The 16,585-nt window shown below is 50.1% G+C and overlaps 1 protein-coding gene across 1 annotated transcript; it reads right to left on the reverse strand.

Moving 5' to 3' along the window:
* Positions 1 to 604: 604 nt before the first annotated feature.
* Positions 605 to 14,140, reverse strand: VPS72 (vacuolar protein sorting 72 homolog). The gene is made up of 6 exons (XM_049765934.1): positions 14,024 to 14,140; positions 8,189 to 8,341; positions 7,013 to 7,127; positions 5,135 to 5,311; positions 1,655 to 1,799; positions 605 to 1,196 (listed from the first exon to the last, which is right to left on the reverse strand). The coding sequence occupies exons 1-6, from the start codon at positions 14,138 to 14,140 to the stop codon at positions 809 to 811; spliced, it is 1,095 nt and encodes a 364-aa protein (XP_049621891.1). The 3' UTR covers positions 605 to 808.
* Between the last annotated feature and the right edge of the window lie 2,445 nt (positions 14,141 to 16,585).

The following is a 16,585-nucleotide window of genomic DNA, read 5'->3' on the forward strand; positions in this document are numbered from 1 at the left end:
GCTCAGAAATCACTCCTGGCAGACTCCGGAGACCATATGGGATGCTGGGGATCGAATGCAGCGTCCATCCCGGGTTGGCCATGTGCAAGGCAAACACCTTACTGCTGTGCCATCTCTTGTGCCCCTTAACTGAAGAATTAAAAAACAGTATTTTGAGGGGTCAAATTTCAGCCACCACATTGACACTCAGGGGTTGCTAAGCTCTCAGGTTCACTCCTGGCAGTGCTCGAGGAACCATATGGGATGCTGGGAATTGAACCAAGGTCAACCACATGCAAGATTCATACCTTACCTGCTGAACTGTCACTTCAGAATCAAGACTTGGGCCAGAGAGAGAGTCCAATGGTAAGGCATTTGCCTTACCATATCGAACCACATATGTACCATGGCTCAACTCCCAGCACCCCATATGGTACCAAGTTCCACAGAAGCAACCCCTGAACACAGAAAGGAGGTAAGTATGAATATCATCAGGTGTGGCCCAGCCAAAAAAAATTCCAAGAGCTCAGCAAAAATGTTACCAAGCACATGTAAAGTCCCAAACATATATGACCCTCACAAGTGCTCTACTGCCAAGCTTATATCAAGACGCCAGAAAAAAAGGACTTTTCTATTTTATTAGGTTAAAAACCACAAACAAGCAAGCAAGAAGTTGGGGGAAAACACAGAAGGGGTAAGAGGTCAGGGCAAGGTGACATGGGTGACACGGGAGAGAGAGAGGGGTCTGTCTATGTGTGTGTGTGAAACTCTGGGTCCCAAAGGAGAGACAAGAGGAAAGGGAAGAGTCTCCGGGGGACCCTGCTTCTGCTCATTTGATGACGATTCTCTGGCGCAGGCCCCGGGGCCCAGACCCAGGGACGGGTTCGGGAGGCGGAGGGCCGGGGCCCAAGGCAGAGGCAGCGGGTGGCAGGCCGTGGGCAGTGATATACTTCTTGTAGGCCTCGCGGATGATCTTGAAGGCGCGAGCGGTGGCATAGGGGATGTCTGTCACTGGGTCCCGGTACAGCGCGGGGCGATGGGTCACGGGACAGACCTCCCGGACTGGGACCTTGGGGGGCCGTCCCTGGGGAAACCATTCCTCAAAGGTTGCGTCATCGCTAAAGGTGATAAAGGTCCGTGAGCAGCAAGCGGGAGGAACGGTCGACAAGGTCCCGGAGCGAGGGGCTGATGCAGGTGCCGCGGGAGCAGGGTCAAGTCTGAGGGAGGAGAGAAAAAAATAGTCCAAAACCGAGGAGAAAAATACAGACAGAAGATGAGAAGAGAGGAAATAGAAGGCAGAGCGAAATGAATCTTCTGAAATCATATTAAGGTTTTTGTTAAGTTTTTTGGGCCAAATTCCGCTGCGTTCAGGGGATTCTTTTGAGGCGTCGGGGACAGAACCCAGGTCTGCCACATACAACCAAGTGATCTACCCACTATACTCCTTTTCTGGCCCTCAGTGATAGAGTTTCCCACATACATATCCCTGAGTGTAGGCCAGGCATGAGCACTCCCAGATGTGACCCCCAAACCAAACGAACCAAAGCATCTATTAAGAGATGAGGATACGACAAGAGAGAGAGACAAAGTGGCGAAGGGAAGTGGAGCCATCTGTTACCCAGTATTTGGGAACACACGCTGAACACGGAGGGAGAAGCCTCCTCCTCTCACTCACCCTTCGACATCCACGTTCTCTTCTTTGGGGCCCAGCTCCCCAATAAGCGGAACAGTCACTGAATGGTAAGTGATTATGGGTCCCGGGCACTTGCGTTTCTTGTGAACTTGCTTCTTCTTGTCAGCCTCGAGCCGCTCGTACGTCTCTAAGGGGCAAAGGAAGACAGAAAGGATGGTCCGTTGGTTGCCCTCTTCCCTGTCCATCTTTTCATTTATTTATTTTTTGGATTTTGGGCCACACCCGGTGATGCTCAGGGGATTACTCCTGGCTACGTGCTCAGAAATGACTCCTGGCTCAGGGGACCATACGGGATGCTGGGGGTTGAACCAAGGTCTGTCCTGGATTGTATGCTCTGCAAGTGTACTGGGATCCCCAGTACAAAGCAAACCTTGAGCACCATCAGTGCCGGGCCAAGCGTGGCCCAAAGTGGTAGCAGAGTCCCCACGAAAGGCTGGGAAGGCTCCCTTGAACAGATACGACAGGGCTGCAAGCACTCATGGCCTAGAGAGCACTCTCCGGACAGGAGACGTGGGTTCTCTGGCGCTGTCGGGTCCCCTGAGTATAGCCAGGGGTGAACCCTAAGTGGAAAGCTGAGTGCAGTCCCCGAGCACCGCTGGGAATGGCAACAAAACAAAAGCCAAAAGAGATATGTTGGAATTAGTACACGTTTCTCCGGCTGACATCAGCACCCACTCCACAGAGCCATTCCCCAGTCAGCGTGGCTTCCAACAGCCTGCTCCAGGCCACTCTGGGTACTGTGCTAACAACGGAATATTATCTGACTAAACGAGTGACTAAATGGGCGAGCCCACCCATCTTGGTTGATTTTTAAGCCACACCCAGCAGTGCTCAGGGCTATTCCAGGGTTTTTTTTCAAGGGTTACTCCTGTCAGGCTTGGGGAGCCATATGGGATGCTGGAAATTGAACACAGGTCGGCTACGTGCAAGCAAACACCTTACCACTGTGCTCTCTCCACGTTTGATGCTCTGATGCTCGGATTAGGAGGCAGCTCCAGGCAGTTCCTAAAGATCAGACTCAGGGAGCTCCTGACCAGAGCACGTTCTCCGGCTCCCAAAGGCAAAGGCCCTGCCTCTGTGCTATCTCTCTATCTCTCCGGATCCCATTTGAAGATTTCTGATTATGGAGCTGGAGAACTAGCACAGCTGTAGGGCATTTGCCTTGTACATGGCCCATCAACACAGGCCTGGAATCAACTCCTAGCATTCTATCTGTTCCCCCAGCCTACCAGGAGCGATTTCTGAGTGCAGAACCAGGAGTAACCCCTGAGTGCTGCTGGGTGTGGCCCCAAAACTAAAAACAAACAAACAAAAAGATTTCTGAATACTCTTTTTCTGAAGGGTCGGGGGCATATCCAGTGACGTCAGGGGTTACTCCTGGCTTTGCATTCAGGAATCACTCTGGTGGGGTCAGAGGACTTTTATGGAATACCGGGGATCAAACCCAGTTCAGCCACCTGCCAAGTGCCCTCCCCGTTGTACGATGGCTCCAGCCTCTATTATTCCAACATACAAGGAAAAGAACTGGGGAGTACAGTGGATAGCACAATCTGCCTTGCATGCAGCCAACCTGGTTTGATCCCCAGCACTTCAAAATAGTCCTCCACGTCTCACTAGGAGTGATCCCTGAGCACAGAGCCAGGAGTAATGAACACGGTCTCAAGTATTAAACATTAATTAAATGAAAAAATTTAATGAGTTGGAGGCCAGAGTGATAGCATAGTGGGTAGGCATTTGCCTTGCATGCGGCCAACCTGGGTTTGATACCCAGCATCCAATATGGTTCCCCAAACCTGCCCGGAATGATTTCTGAGTGCAGTTAGCAGTAACCCCTGGGGCTGGAGAGATAGCCTGGAGGTAGGGCATTTGCCTTACATCCAGAAGGACAGTGGTTCGAATCGGCATCCCACAACGTCCCCGAACCTACCAGGGGCAATTTCTGAGCACAGAGCCAGGAGTAACCCCTGAGTGCTGCCGGGTGTGACCCAAAAACAAAACAACAGAAAAAAAAAAAAAAAAAGAAGTAACCCCTGAGAGTCAAGGGTATGCTCCCCCCCAAAATTTAATGAGGGGCCAGAGAGAAGTTCAATGGGCTGAGAAAACACTTTTCATTCTCTGGCCACCACCTGATCCCCTAAACACCAATGGGTGTGGCCACTAAGCACAGACACGGGAGTAGCTTCCTAGCACCACCATGCGTGACCTCCAAAATCCAAATCAGATCAGACCAAATCTGATCTAGAGATTTCACTGGAGGGCTGGAGATTTAACACAGAGGGAAGGAGCGGCCTTGCCAACAGCTAGCTCAGGTTTAATCCTCAGCTCCACATACATGGTTCTCCAAGCCTCACCAGGAGTGGACATCCCTCAGCACAGAGCTAGGAGTTAGTCCTAAGCCAAGTGTGCATCCCCACCCCCACAAAAAATTACAGGCCAGAGCAATATTATGGCGGAAAGGGAGTTTGCCTTGCACATGCCAACCTGAGTTTGATCCCTGGCACCCTTAATTGTCCCTGAGCCTTCCAGGAGTGGACCTTGAGGCAGAGCCGGGGGTAAGCCCTGAGTACCACCAGGTGTGACCTAAAACCCAACAGACAAATAAAAATAAATTTAAAAAATTGCTGGGAATGTCCCCAGGGCATTGTGAAAAGAAAGTACATTCAGGGGCTGGAGAGAGAGCACAGCAGTAGGGCGTTTGCCTTGCATGCGGCCGACCCGGTTCAATTCCCAACATCCCCTATGGTCCCTCAGCCTGCCAGGTGCGATTTCCGAGTGCAGAGCCAGGAGTAATCCCTGAGCGCCGCTGGGTATGGCCCAACAAGCAAAAATCAATAAATAAAGTTTAAGAAAAAGGATATCCAAGGGCACAGGAGGTATCTCAAGCTCCCCAGTTCTATAGTTACACGCCACCTCATCTTTCCCTCTTCCCTAGGGTGCATAGCTCGAACCCTAAGTTTCATGCTAAGAAGTGCCCTCGGTCTGAGCCACATTCCCGGCCCTCCTTCCTCAGCTCATCACCCCAACGCTACTACAGCCAGACTTGGCCCGATCTCAAAGTGCCTGAGATCTGAAACACCAGAGATTGCACACACTGGACTGGATCTTGTATGATCTGCCACACCTGGCAGTGCTCAGACTCAGGGGACCATTGACCCTTGTGGTTGCATGCGATGGAAGTGTCCTACCCACTCTAGCCCCAAAGCTAGAGGTTTTGTTCTTGTTCTTATTTTGGTTTGGGGGCCACACCAGTCATGTTCAGGAGTTACTCCTGGCTTGGAGGACCATATGGGACGCCGGGGATCGAACCCAGGTTCGTCCTAGGCTACCATATGCAAGGCAGATGCCCTACCGCTTGAGCCAATGCTCAAGCCCTGGTACAGACCTCTTTTTCTGTGGAGCAGAATAGGGGTGCTCAGGGGTAATTTCTGGCTTGTACTCAGTTCTGAAGCCACAACCACTCACCCAGTGAACGCAGGTTGAGTTCCTCTGTGATCTTGGCCTCCCGGAGCAGCTCCTCCTGTGTCAGGGGTCGCTCGCAGTGGGGGCCCTTCCGCCGTCTCGACTGGCCCTGCCTCTCCTGCACACGGAGGAATGTCTGTCGAGTATGCTCAGCTGTGGACTGACGCATGGACTTCCGACCTAAGGAAAAGTAAAGAAAACTTTGGACTCACATCATTTAATTTTTGACTAAAAAACAATGAACTAAGTCTTTTCTTGGGAGTATGGGGTGAAAGGGGTTGCTGGGTCCGACCCCTGGGTACTTGGTGACTAGGAACTGCAGGCATCGAACCTAGGGTTCCACACACAAAGCCCTTGCTCCAGCCCTTTGAGCCACCTCCAAGGCCCAAATAATTGGTTACTGTTTTGAGGCGACATCCAGCAGTGCTTAGGATTAACCCCTGGATCACGCCTGCAAGTGCTCAGGGGACATATGGGATGCCAGATATCAAACCTGAGTTGGCTGTGAACAGGCAAGTGCTCAACCCACTGTACTGTCCCTACAGGCGTCCACCAAATACTTTTTTTTTTTTTTTTTTTTTTGGTTTTTGGGTCACACCCGGCGGTGCTCAGGGGTTACTCCTGGCTGTTTGCTCAGAAATCGCTCCTGGCAGGCACGGGGGACCATATGGGACACTGGGATTAGAACCAACCACCTTTGGTCCTGGATCGGCTGCTTGCAAGGCAAATGCCGCTGTGCTATCTCTCCGGGCCCCACCAAATAATTTTTTAACTTAAGTAGCATTCGAGACTGTTGGGTTTAGGCCATGTCCAGTGGAGGCCAGAAGGAGGTGGGACCCAAGAACCATATGAGGTCCCAGGGATTCAAACTAAGGTCAGCCACATGCAAGTGTCATAGGTCTTGTATGATCTCTCTAGCTCAATAAGCAACTTTTTTGTTTGTTTTTGTTTTGGGGGCAAACCCGGTGGCGCTCAGGGGTTACTCCTGGCAGGCTTGGGGGACCATATGGATCTGAACCACTGTCAGTCATGGGTCAGCCACTTGCAAGGCAAATGCCCTACCACTGTGCTATTGCTCCGGCCCCTGGATAAACAACTCTTTTTGTTTTTGTTTTTGGGCCACACCCTGCGGCACGCAGGGTTTACTCCTGGCTATCTGCTCAGAAATAGCTCCTAGCAGGGACCACATGGGACGCCGGGACTCGAACCAACCACCTTAGGTCCTGGATCGGCTGCTTGCAAGGCAAATGCCGCTGTGCTATCTCTCCAGCCCCTAAAATAAACAACTCTTAATTTTTTTTGGGGGGGTCACACCCGGCAGCACTTGTGGCTCTATGCTCAGAAATCGCTCCTGGCAGGCTCAGGGGACCATATGGGATGCCAGGATTCGAATCACCAACCTTCTGCATGCAAGGCAAATGTCCTACCTCCATGCTATCTCTCCAGCCCCACAACTCTTAATTTTTATTTACTTTATTCATTTTGGTTTTGCTCACAGCTCTGTGTTCAGGGATCAGTCCTGGTGGGAGCTCCAGGAATCAGTCCCAGTAACACTTTTATTTTGGGTGGAGGAGGAGTCCCAGTGATGTTCAATTACTCCTAGCAGTTCTTGGGGGACCTTCTAGGGTGCCAGGAATCAAAAGTGGGTCAGGCAGTTGCAAGGTAAATGCCTAACCCGCTGTACTATCTCTCTGGCCATTCAGTAATACTTCTGACCTGGAAGTATTTTGCGTTCTCTGTGGGTCTGGCTCGCTACACCTAAAAGCTTCAGGGAGTGTGCTCCTCACACGATCACAGAGCAGTTGCCAACTTTAGTAAACTGGAACACGCACATGCCATTCCCACCTCGCCTCGCCCACGGAAGGGAATGCCAGCTCTCACCGTCAGGGCCATCCTCCTGCAGTTCCAGCGGGAGCAAGGCCTTCTCCTCCCGGGCCTTCTGGGAGCTGATCGCCGGGATGGTCACCTTCCGAGGACGCAGGCTCTTGAGAGGCTCCTGGGGGCAGGCGTCGAAACAGAAGCCAGGAGCAAGAGAAAGAAGGAAAGAGCGTATGGCTATACAACGTCCTTTGTAGAGGGAACCCACAGTGCTGGAACTGAACCTGGGGCTCCCAGGCACAAAGCATCCTGAGTCTTCTCTTTGCCTCAGAAGAAGATTACTTTTCTTTTCTTTTTTCTTTTTGTTTTTTGAGCCACACCCGGCGGTGCTCAGGGATCACTCCTGGCTGTCTGCTCAGAAATAGCTCCTGGCAGGCACGGGGGACCCTATGGGACACCAGGATTCGAACCAACCACCTTTGGTCCTAGATCAGCTGCTTGCAAGGCAAACGCCGCTGTGCTATCTCTCTGGGCCCACCAATGACTTTCTACATGAAAGGCAAACGCCTTACCTCCATGCTATCTCTCCGACCCCTTTTTTAGGTTTTTGAGCCGTACCCAGTGGTGCTTAGGGGGCCATATGAAATAACAAGGATTGAACCCAGGTCATCTGTGTGCAGGCAAACACCCTACCTGCTGTGCTATCACTCTGGCCCTCCTTTCTCTTTTTCTAATTTTTAGATAATGCTTAGGGGAAGCTGAGACCTTGGGACTTAAATTCAGGGTTCCCTACAGGTCACACATGCATTCCAGCCTTTTAAGCTATCTTCTTGGCCCCCAAAAAGATGAGGATCTGGGGCCAGGCGGTGGCGCTAAAGGTAAGGTGCCTGCCTTGCCTGCGCTATCCTTGGACGGACCTCGGTTCGATCCCCCCGTGTCCCATATGGTCCCCCAAGCCAGGAGCAACTTCTGAGCGCATAGCCAGGAGTAACCCCTGAGCGTTACCGGGTGTGGCCCAAAAACCAAAAAAGATGAGGATCTTGTTTTGTTTTGGGGCTACACCCAGTGGTGCTCAGGGACCCTGTGGGATGTCGGCTGAGTAAAATATATTATATTATATATTATTGATCTGATCCTAAGAAGGGGGGTTTTAAGAGAAAGTAAGCACAACAGGTAACAGGACTGGAGGGGGAACCCTGGGATCTGATGGATGGCGAGAAGAGAAAAAGCAGAACTCACCTTGTAGGCCTTGGTCACGATTCGGCGCTTTCTTCTCGGCTCCTCCGCTTCCCCGTCACTGGATGGCTCGTCCCCCTCGTCGATGTCGAAGTCCGAGTCCACCTCGTCCTCCGTGTCGGACTGGTCCCCTTGGTACTCGTCATCCCCGGATTCCTGAGGATACAGGGAGGTAAGTTCTTGTGCTCGAGGAAGTCATTCATGCCTTTCTGGAAGAAACAGAATCTCACTGCTCTTCTTTTTCAAGCAGAAAAACCTCATCATTGGGTCGGAGTGGTGGCACAGCGGTAGGGCACTTGCCTTGCAGGTGGCTCACCCAAGACAGACTTGGGTTTCGAGTCAGCCAGGAGTGATTTCTGCGCACAGAGCCAGGCGTAACCCCTAAGCATCACTGGGTGTGGGCCAGAAACCAAAAAAAGTTCAGGAGCTGAGATAGGCTTGCACAAAGAACATGGAGTACAGCCTACATCTTTCATGATGCAGGTTATAGGGCTACCATGGCAGGCCAACAGGAAAGGAAGAGTAAAAATGACAAAAATAGCACTTGGGGAAACGGGAGTCCCCAAGGCAGGTGGCACCCCAAACATGATGCCCTCCTCCATCAATGACGCAGACAAGTGGGGTAATCTTGCGACAGGCCCTGCTAAACCAAGCAAAGAACAAAGACGACTGGCATGCTCCAAGGCAGTTCAGTCTAGGATTGCTGACCATGGGATCCTCCCAAGTGACGTTTGCAAGACAGTCTCGGAACATGTTTATTTAGTTACTTATTTATTTTTATTTATTGGTCTTTGAGCTATACCTGGTGATGCTAAGGAGTTACTCCTGGCTATGTGCTCAAAAATCACTCCTGGCTTGGGGAACCATACGGGGGATCGAACCATGGTCTGTCCCAGGCTAGCGCGCACAAGGCAGACGCCTTACTGATATGCGCCACTATTCTGGCCCCACAAGGTAATGCATTCACTAGGTTAAACATTTTCAATCTATCATTCCTCAAGAGTGACTCTAGCTATGACTAGGTGAATGTTGCTTTTCTTAAGTATCATCACCCCAAAGCGCTGCTTTTTGTACTTTATATATACACAACTCTCCTAAGGATTTAAAAGATTTCACTCATGGGCCGGAGCAATAGCACAGCAGCAGGCTGTTCCCGGAATGGACTCAGGTTTGATTACCAGCATCCCATAGGTCCCCTGAGCCTACTAGGAATGATTTCTGAGCACAGAGCAAGGAGTAACCCTGAATGCTGTCGGGTGTGATCCAAAAACAAAAACAATGTGTTGGGGAGGGAAAAAATAACCTAAAACAGATAAGAAGCTTGCCTTGCATGTGTCTGACTCGGATTCAATCCTTGAACACAGAGCCAGGAAAAAGCCCAAATCATAATAAAACTGGGGGCCAGAGAGATATCCTAGAGGTAGGGCGTTTGCCTTGCATGCCTTGCATGCAGATGGATATTTCGAATCCAGGCATCACATGTGGTCCTCCCAAGCCTGCCAGGAGCGATTTCTGAGCATAGAGCTAGGAGGAATCCCTGAGTGCTGCCAGGTGTGACCCAAAAACAAACAAACAAACAAATAAATAAAGTAAAAACAGATTTTTTGTTTGTCCACATCCAGTAGTGCGTGCGAGTCACTTCTGGGAGCGCATAAAGGACCATGTGATGCTGTGGAAAAGAACGCACATCTCCCACAATAGTGTGAAGCCAACACTTACTGTACCCTGTGACCTTTCTTCTAAGCCCTCTCTTTTTTTGGGGCGTGGGGACACACCCAGCGGTACTCAGGAATTACTCCTGACCCCTAAATACAGCCAAGGGTGGACCAAAACCAAAATTATTTCTGAATAAATCTAGTCCGCCATGTGCTTTTTTGCCTTTCTGAGAAAAAAAAATTCGGGGGGCCCGGAGAGATAGCACAGAGGTGTTTGCCTTGCAAGCAGCCGATCCAGGACCAAAGGTGGTTGGTTCACATCCCGGTGTCCCATATGGTCCCCCGTGCCTGCCAGGAGCAATTTCTGAGCAGACAGCCAGGAGTAATCCCTGAGCACCGCCGGGTGTGACCCAAAAAACAAAAAACAAAAAAACAAAACAAAAATTCGGGGTGACAGCCAGAAAATCCACATCTAAATGTAACATCATCACCATTAACATTTTAGCAGAGGCTCTGAGCACAATTACTTGTGATGTGCCTCTATTTTTACTGTTCCTTTTTTATTTTACACCATAAGCCTTCTTAAATCCTTTCTGGAAGCACAAAGGGTACGTATTAAGTAACGACTATAAACAACAGGAATAGGAAAATGGCCTTTGAAGAAGGGAGGATAAGGTTCTATTTTAAAGCAGTCATCGGGCTGAGTGTGGATTCTATTTCCTTAATTCAATTTGATTTTCCTTTCTTTTTCATTTATTTACTTATTTATTTTTGTTTTTTGGGTCACACCCGGCAGCGCTTAGGAGTTCCTCCTGGCTCTATGCTCAGAAATCGCCCCTGGCAGGCTCGGGGGACCACATGAGATGCCAGGATTCGAACCACCGTCCTTCTGCATGCAAGGCCAACACCCTACCTCCATGCTATTTCTCCAGGCCCTATTTTTTTTATTTTTGGTCCACAGTTAGTGGTGCTCAGAGATTATTTCTGGCAGGCTTGGGGGACCATATGAGATGCCGGCTTTCGAACCAGGGTCGTCCTGGGTTGGCTTGCATGTCCCTGGTCCCCCTTTAAACCATTTTAATTACAAAACATTGTTTCTAGGGTGGGGGAGCCATAGTATAGCAGTGAGTGCATATGCCTTGCAAGCCGGGTTCAATGCATTCCATACGGTACCCACAACCAGGAATGATTCCCGGGCACGGAGCCAGGAGAAATACCTGAGCACCTCCAAGTGTGGACCCTAAACACCCCCAAAACAATGACAAAACAATCTTTCTGAAATCTAATTCCAATTGTGAAATTTAAGACTAAACTTAGGGGTTGGAGCCATAGCACAGCGGTAAGGCGTTTGCCTTGCACGCAACCAACCCAGGGGATGGTGGTTTGAATCTCGGCATACCATTGGTCCCTTGAGCCTGCCAGGAGCGACTTCTGAGAGCAGAGCCAGGAATAATCGCCAAGTGCCGCCGGGTGTGGTCCAAAAACCAAAAAATAAAAAATATTTTTAAAAAAGTTTAAGCTTGAATCTTCTGGATGAAGGGCAGAACTGACATCATTCCCTGGCCTGTGACCTCCTCATCCATGGCTACTCCTGCAGCCTGAACCCCATTTCCTTCCTCGCCTAGACTTCAGGGCAGACCACAATGCCCCCAGCAGACGTTCTTCGGAATCACACACCTCACAAATTAATGCTTTCCTTCTCTTGTTCCCAGTCTCCTAGCTGTTCGTCCAATGCAGGCTACATGTCACTGTCCCAGGTCCTCACATGTCCCAGGAATGCCCATTTTCTTATTAACAACTATTCCCAGCACCGGAGAGATGGCACAGCGGCGTTTGCCTTGCAATCAGCTGATCCAGGACCTAAGGTGGTTGGTTCGAATCCCGGTGTCCCATATGGTCCCCCGTGCCTGCCAGGAGCTATTTCTGAGCAGCCAGCCAGGGGTAACCCTTGAGCACTGCCGGGTGTGGCCCAAAAACCAAAAAACCAAAAAAACTATTCCCAGGGCCTGAGAGATAGCAGGTAGAGCGTTTCCTTGCATGTTGAGGGACGGTGGTTCGAATCCCGGCATCCCATAGGGTCCCCTGAGCCTTCCAGGAGCAATTTCTGAGTAGTGAGCCAGGAGTAACCCTGAGCGTGGGACCCAAAAACAAAAACAAAACAAAAAATAAAAAAATAGTCTATTCCCACAGCACCTTACATGAGCCAGAGATATAACACCGTGGGTATGGCGCTCCCCTGGCACATGACCAACTAGGGTTCAATCCAAGACATCCCATATGGTCCCCCAAAAACTGCCAGGAGGAATCCGTGAGTGCCAGGAGTGAGCCATAAGCATCACCCAATGTGGCCCCCCAAAACCACACAACAGAATAATCAGTACCTAAGGCTGGAGTGATAGCCCTGCATGCAGCTGACCCAGGTTTGATCCCCAGCATCCCATTTGAAGTAGTTTCTGAGCACAAAAGCCTGGTGTGGCTTTACATATAGACATACTACATACACACACACTAGACACAGTGACCAACATACACATCTGGGCTTTATTCTGTGCCACATCTGCCACTGCAGGGGAGCTAAATCCTTGGCTCCAGCAAACCCAGGTCTTTTGCAGGAGCACTGCTCCAGGCACCTCCGGCTACACCTGCTTTGTGTTTGCTTGCAGGCCACACCTAGTGGCGCTCCAGCAGCTACTTCTGGGGCGAAAGGGACACTTTTGGGGTTCGCGTCTGCAAAGCCTAGGCCCCTAGCCCGACAGTCCCAGACCAACCACTTCTTTTGTCTTTTCCTAAACCGACCAAATTTCACTCTTCTCTTTCTTTCTTTCTTCTCTCCCTTTCTTCTTTTTGTCTTTCTCTCTCTTCTTTTTCTTCCTTCCTTTTCTTTCTTTTTTTAAATTATTAAAAGAAAAAGCATGACATAGTTGACATAACTGATAATAATTCATTTTTTAGGAAAACCAAAAGCAACATTTTTTAAAAAAATAGAAAATTGAAAGAAAAACTAGATTTCTTCTTTCTCTTTCTTCTCTTTTCTCTTCCTTTCCTCCTTTTCTTTTTTCTCTTTCTTCTTTCTTTTCTCTCTTCCTTTCCTCCTTTTCTTTCTTTCTTTGTTCTTTCTTTTTCTTCTCTTTTCTCTCCTTTCTTTTTTTCTCTTCCTTTCCTCCTTTTCTTTCTTTGTTTTCTTTTTCTTCTCTTTCTCTCCTTTCTTTTTTCTCCTTTCCTCCTTTTCTTTCTTTCTTCGTTCTTTCTTTTTTCTCTTTCTCTCCTTTCTTTTTTCTCTCTTCCTTTCCTCCTTTTCTTTCTTTCTTCGTTCTTTCTTTTTCTTCTCTTTTCTCTCTCCCTTTCTTCTTTTTTCTCTCTTCCTTTCCTCCTTTTCTTTCTCTCTTTTCTCCCTTTCTTTTGTCTCTTCCTTTCCTCCTTTTCTTCTCTTTTCTCTCTCCTTTTCTTCTTTTTTCTCTCTTCCTTTCCTCCTATTCTTTCTCTTTTTCTTCTTTCTTTTCTCTCCCTTTCTTCTTTTGTCTCTTCCTTTCCTCCTTTTCTTTCTTTCTCTTCTTTCTTCTCTCTTCCTTTCCTATCTTTCTCTTTCTTCTTTCTTTTCTCCCTCCCTTTCTACTTCCTCTTTCTTCTTTCTTTCTCTCTCTCTCTTCCTCTTCCCTTCACATGCTGATAAACCTCTTTAGGTTTTACATTTTTATCCCACCAGGGACTGTGGGGTGGGTGCTTGCCATGCAAGGACTGCCAGGCGTGGCCCCAAATCCAAACCAAACAAACAAACGAATATGTATATTTTCATTTTATTGTTTTGCTTTTTCTTGACCAAACTGACAAGGGGAAGAAATCTGTCCTGGGAACTGTCAGGGCAGACAAATTCGGACATCTTCTGTCTTATCTTTATTGATTTATTGATTGATTCGACGACTGATGGGAAGCCTGGCCTAGGAACTGAGCCCGGGGACGGCGAAGGGAAGGCAGGGCGACCAAACTGGCCGTTTCTTGAGCTTTATGGACCGATTCACCGATCGCCGGGTTTGGGGGGCCACGTCCCGCGGCGCCTGGGCTCCCCCGTGGCTCTGGGCCCCGCGCCGGCCCCGGGCAGGCTGGGCGCACGCGGGATGCCGGGGGTCCAACTCGGGGCTCCCTCGCGCCCGCCCGCCCGCGCCCCGCCGCCCGCCCGCCCGCTCGCCTCGGTGAAGCCGCCGTAGGTGGTCTGGTAGAACTCGTCCTCCTCCTCGGCCTCCAGCAGCCCCGACAGCCGGTTCCCCGCCGTCTTGCGGGGCGCGCGGCCCCCGGCCAGGCTCATCGCGCCCGCCGCCGCCGCCGCCGCCGCCGCCGCCGCCTGCTCCCAAGTCTCAGGATCGAGGTCCGGGCGGGATCGGCGCTCGGCTGCGTGGACTGCGCACGCCACGCCACGCCGGAAGCGGAAGCGGCGGGACCGAACGCGGAAGCGGACGGCGGCCTCAGGCAGGAGCAGCCGAGCGCCGAGAGGACTCGCGCATGCGCGCGCGCGACAGCCACGCCCCTCGGGGAGCCATGTCCATATATGACCACGCTCTCGGTTGGCCACACCCATACGCCCATTTGTTAGTCACGCCCACTCGTACACGCCTCTGGTAGCCACGCCCCCTTCCACTGCAGTCACGCCCTCAGACAGCTCCGCACGTCGGGTAGCCACGCCCCTCGCCTGACCACGCCCCTCGACCCGCCTTGCTCCTCGGGTGCCCCCGCCCCCAACAGCTTCCATGAAGCCCCGCCCCATCAGATAGCCTCGCCCCTCGGATAGCCGCGCCCCAATCAGACACGCCCTCGCATGACCATGCCACTGGTTGACCGCTCCCCTGATAGCCCCGCCCCAACAGCTCCTTTCCCACACAACCCCGCCCCTCACGCAGACACGCTCATGAAGCCACGCCCTCTGGTAGCCACGCCCATCTAATAGCCACACCCAATCACACACGTCCTTCAATGACCACGCCCCTTTGCTGCCCTGTCCTCGGTTGACCCCGCCCCTCGGATAACCACGCCCCTCGCGCCTCCTCTACTCTTTGTGGTCCCCAGGCTTCTGTTCGTAGAAGTTAAGTCGCACTTGCCATCCGCATCCATCCGATCCGGTCCTGCCTCTGAGAGTCTCCCCGGATCTCTGGGAGGACACCGGGAAGGCTTCTCTCTCTTCCCCGGGTCTGGATGGAGATCGAGAGAGTGCAGGGGTTCAATAGTAGGGTGCTCGTTTGCCTCGCAGGCAGCGCACCCCACTTGCATCCCAGCACCATTGACTAGGCCCCACCAAGCATCACAGGAGCCAGTGGAAACAAAAGAAAACACAAAAATGGATCTTCCCTTTTTTCTTGTATTTTTAATATATATTTTAAAGTCACTTTACATTGTAATATATTTTTATGTTTATTTTTATCTTCCCATTGTCCATTTTGATGGTTGTCAAACCGTAACTCCTGCACATACATTCTGGTTGGGAACCTGGAATCAAACTCAGCTTTATCCTGGGCCAGCTGTGTGCAAGGCAAACTCTCTACCACTGTGCTCTCTCTCCGGCCTCATATTTTTCTTTATTGTTTTTTTTTAAATCTATTTTGAGGGGGGACCCATCCTTGGCTGTGCTCAGGCCATGTGGGGATAGAAGTGGAACCCAGGCCTTCCACATGTGAAGCACACAGCTGTCTCTCTGGACCCTTATTTTTCTTTCTATTTTGCTGTACTCTAGATGGTGCTTGAAATTTCACACTTGCAATGTAGGTCCTCTATCCCTGGCCCTAAGGCCCTAACAATTTAATTTTCCCCAAATGTTTATGTGTTTATGGGACCCTTTTCTTTATTTGCATTTTTATTTTTATTTATTTATTTTTTTTGGGTTTTGGGTCACACATCGCAGTGCTCAGGGGTTACTCCTGGTTCTGCACTCAAAAACCACTCCTGACAGGCTCAAGGCACCATATGGGATGGATGCCAGGGATCAAACCCGGGCTGATCGCATGCAAAGCAAATGCCATACTCACTGTGCTATGGCTCCAGCCCCAGTCTGTGACCTTTAATGAAGGCAGGACCTTATCTTCACCTCTGTTTTCCAGGTGAAATTAATACATGCAATATAGCTAGGGCAAAATAATGTAAATTTAATATATGATTATAATAAAATTTTTATATAATATATTTTTATATATTAGTTTGAGAGCTGCACTTGGCAATGCTCAAGGGTTACTCCTGCTTCTGCACTCAGGAATTGTGACTTGGAGGACCATATGGGATGCCAGACATCGAACCCATGTCGGCCAAATCATGCAAGGCCAATGCCTTACATGCTATCTTTGTGTTTCCATCAATATATTATTGAGGGGCCGGAGAGCTAGCATGGAGGTAGGGTGTCTGCCTTGCATTCAGAAGGGCAGTGGTTCAAATTCCAGCATCCCATATGGTATCCCAAGCCTGCCAGGAGCGATTTCTGAGCATAGAGCCAGTAGGAACCCCTGAACGCTGCCGGGTGTGACCCCAAAACCAAATATATATATTTGTGTATATATATATATATATTTTATTGACTACAATTAACATTTTCGTACTTTCTTTTATTGTTGTGGGGTCCACATCCACTAATGCTCAGGGGCACCCGGGGTACAGTGAGAGGTGCTGGGGGAATTATCTGAGTCTGAGATCAAACCCACAGTCCAAAACATATGAAGCATCTATGCCATCATTTGAACTACATTCCTGGTCCCTCCAAACTTTTACTTTGCCT

This window comes from Suncus etruscus, chromosome 19 (assembly GCF_024139225.1).
Source record: "Suncus etruscus isolate mSunEtr1 chromosome 19, mSunEtr1.pri.cur, whole genome shotgun sequence".
Lineage (NCBI taxonomy): Eukaryota > Metazoa > Chordata > Mammalia > Eulipotyphla > Soricidae > Suncus > Suncus etruscus.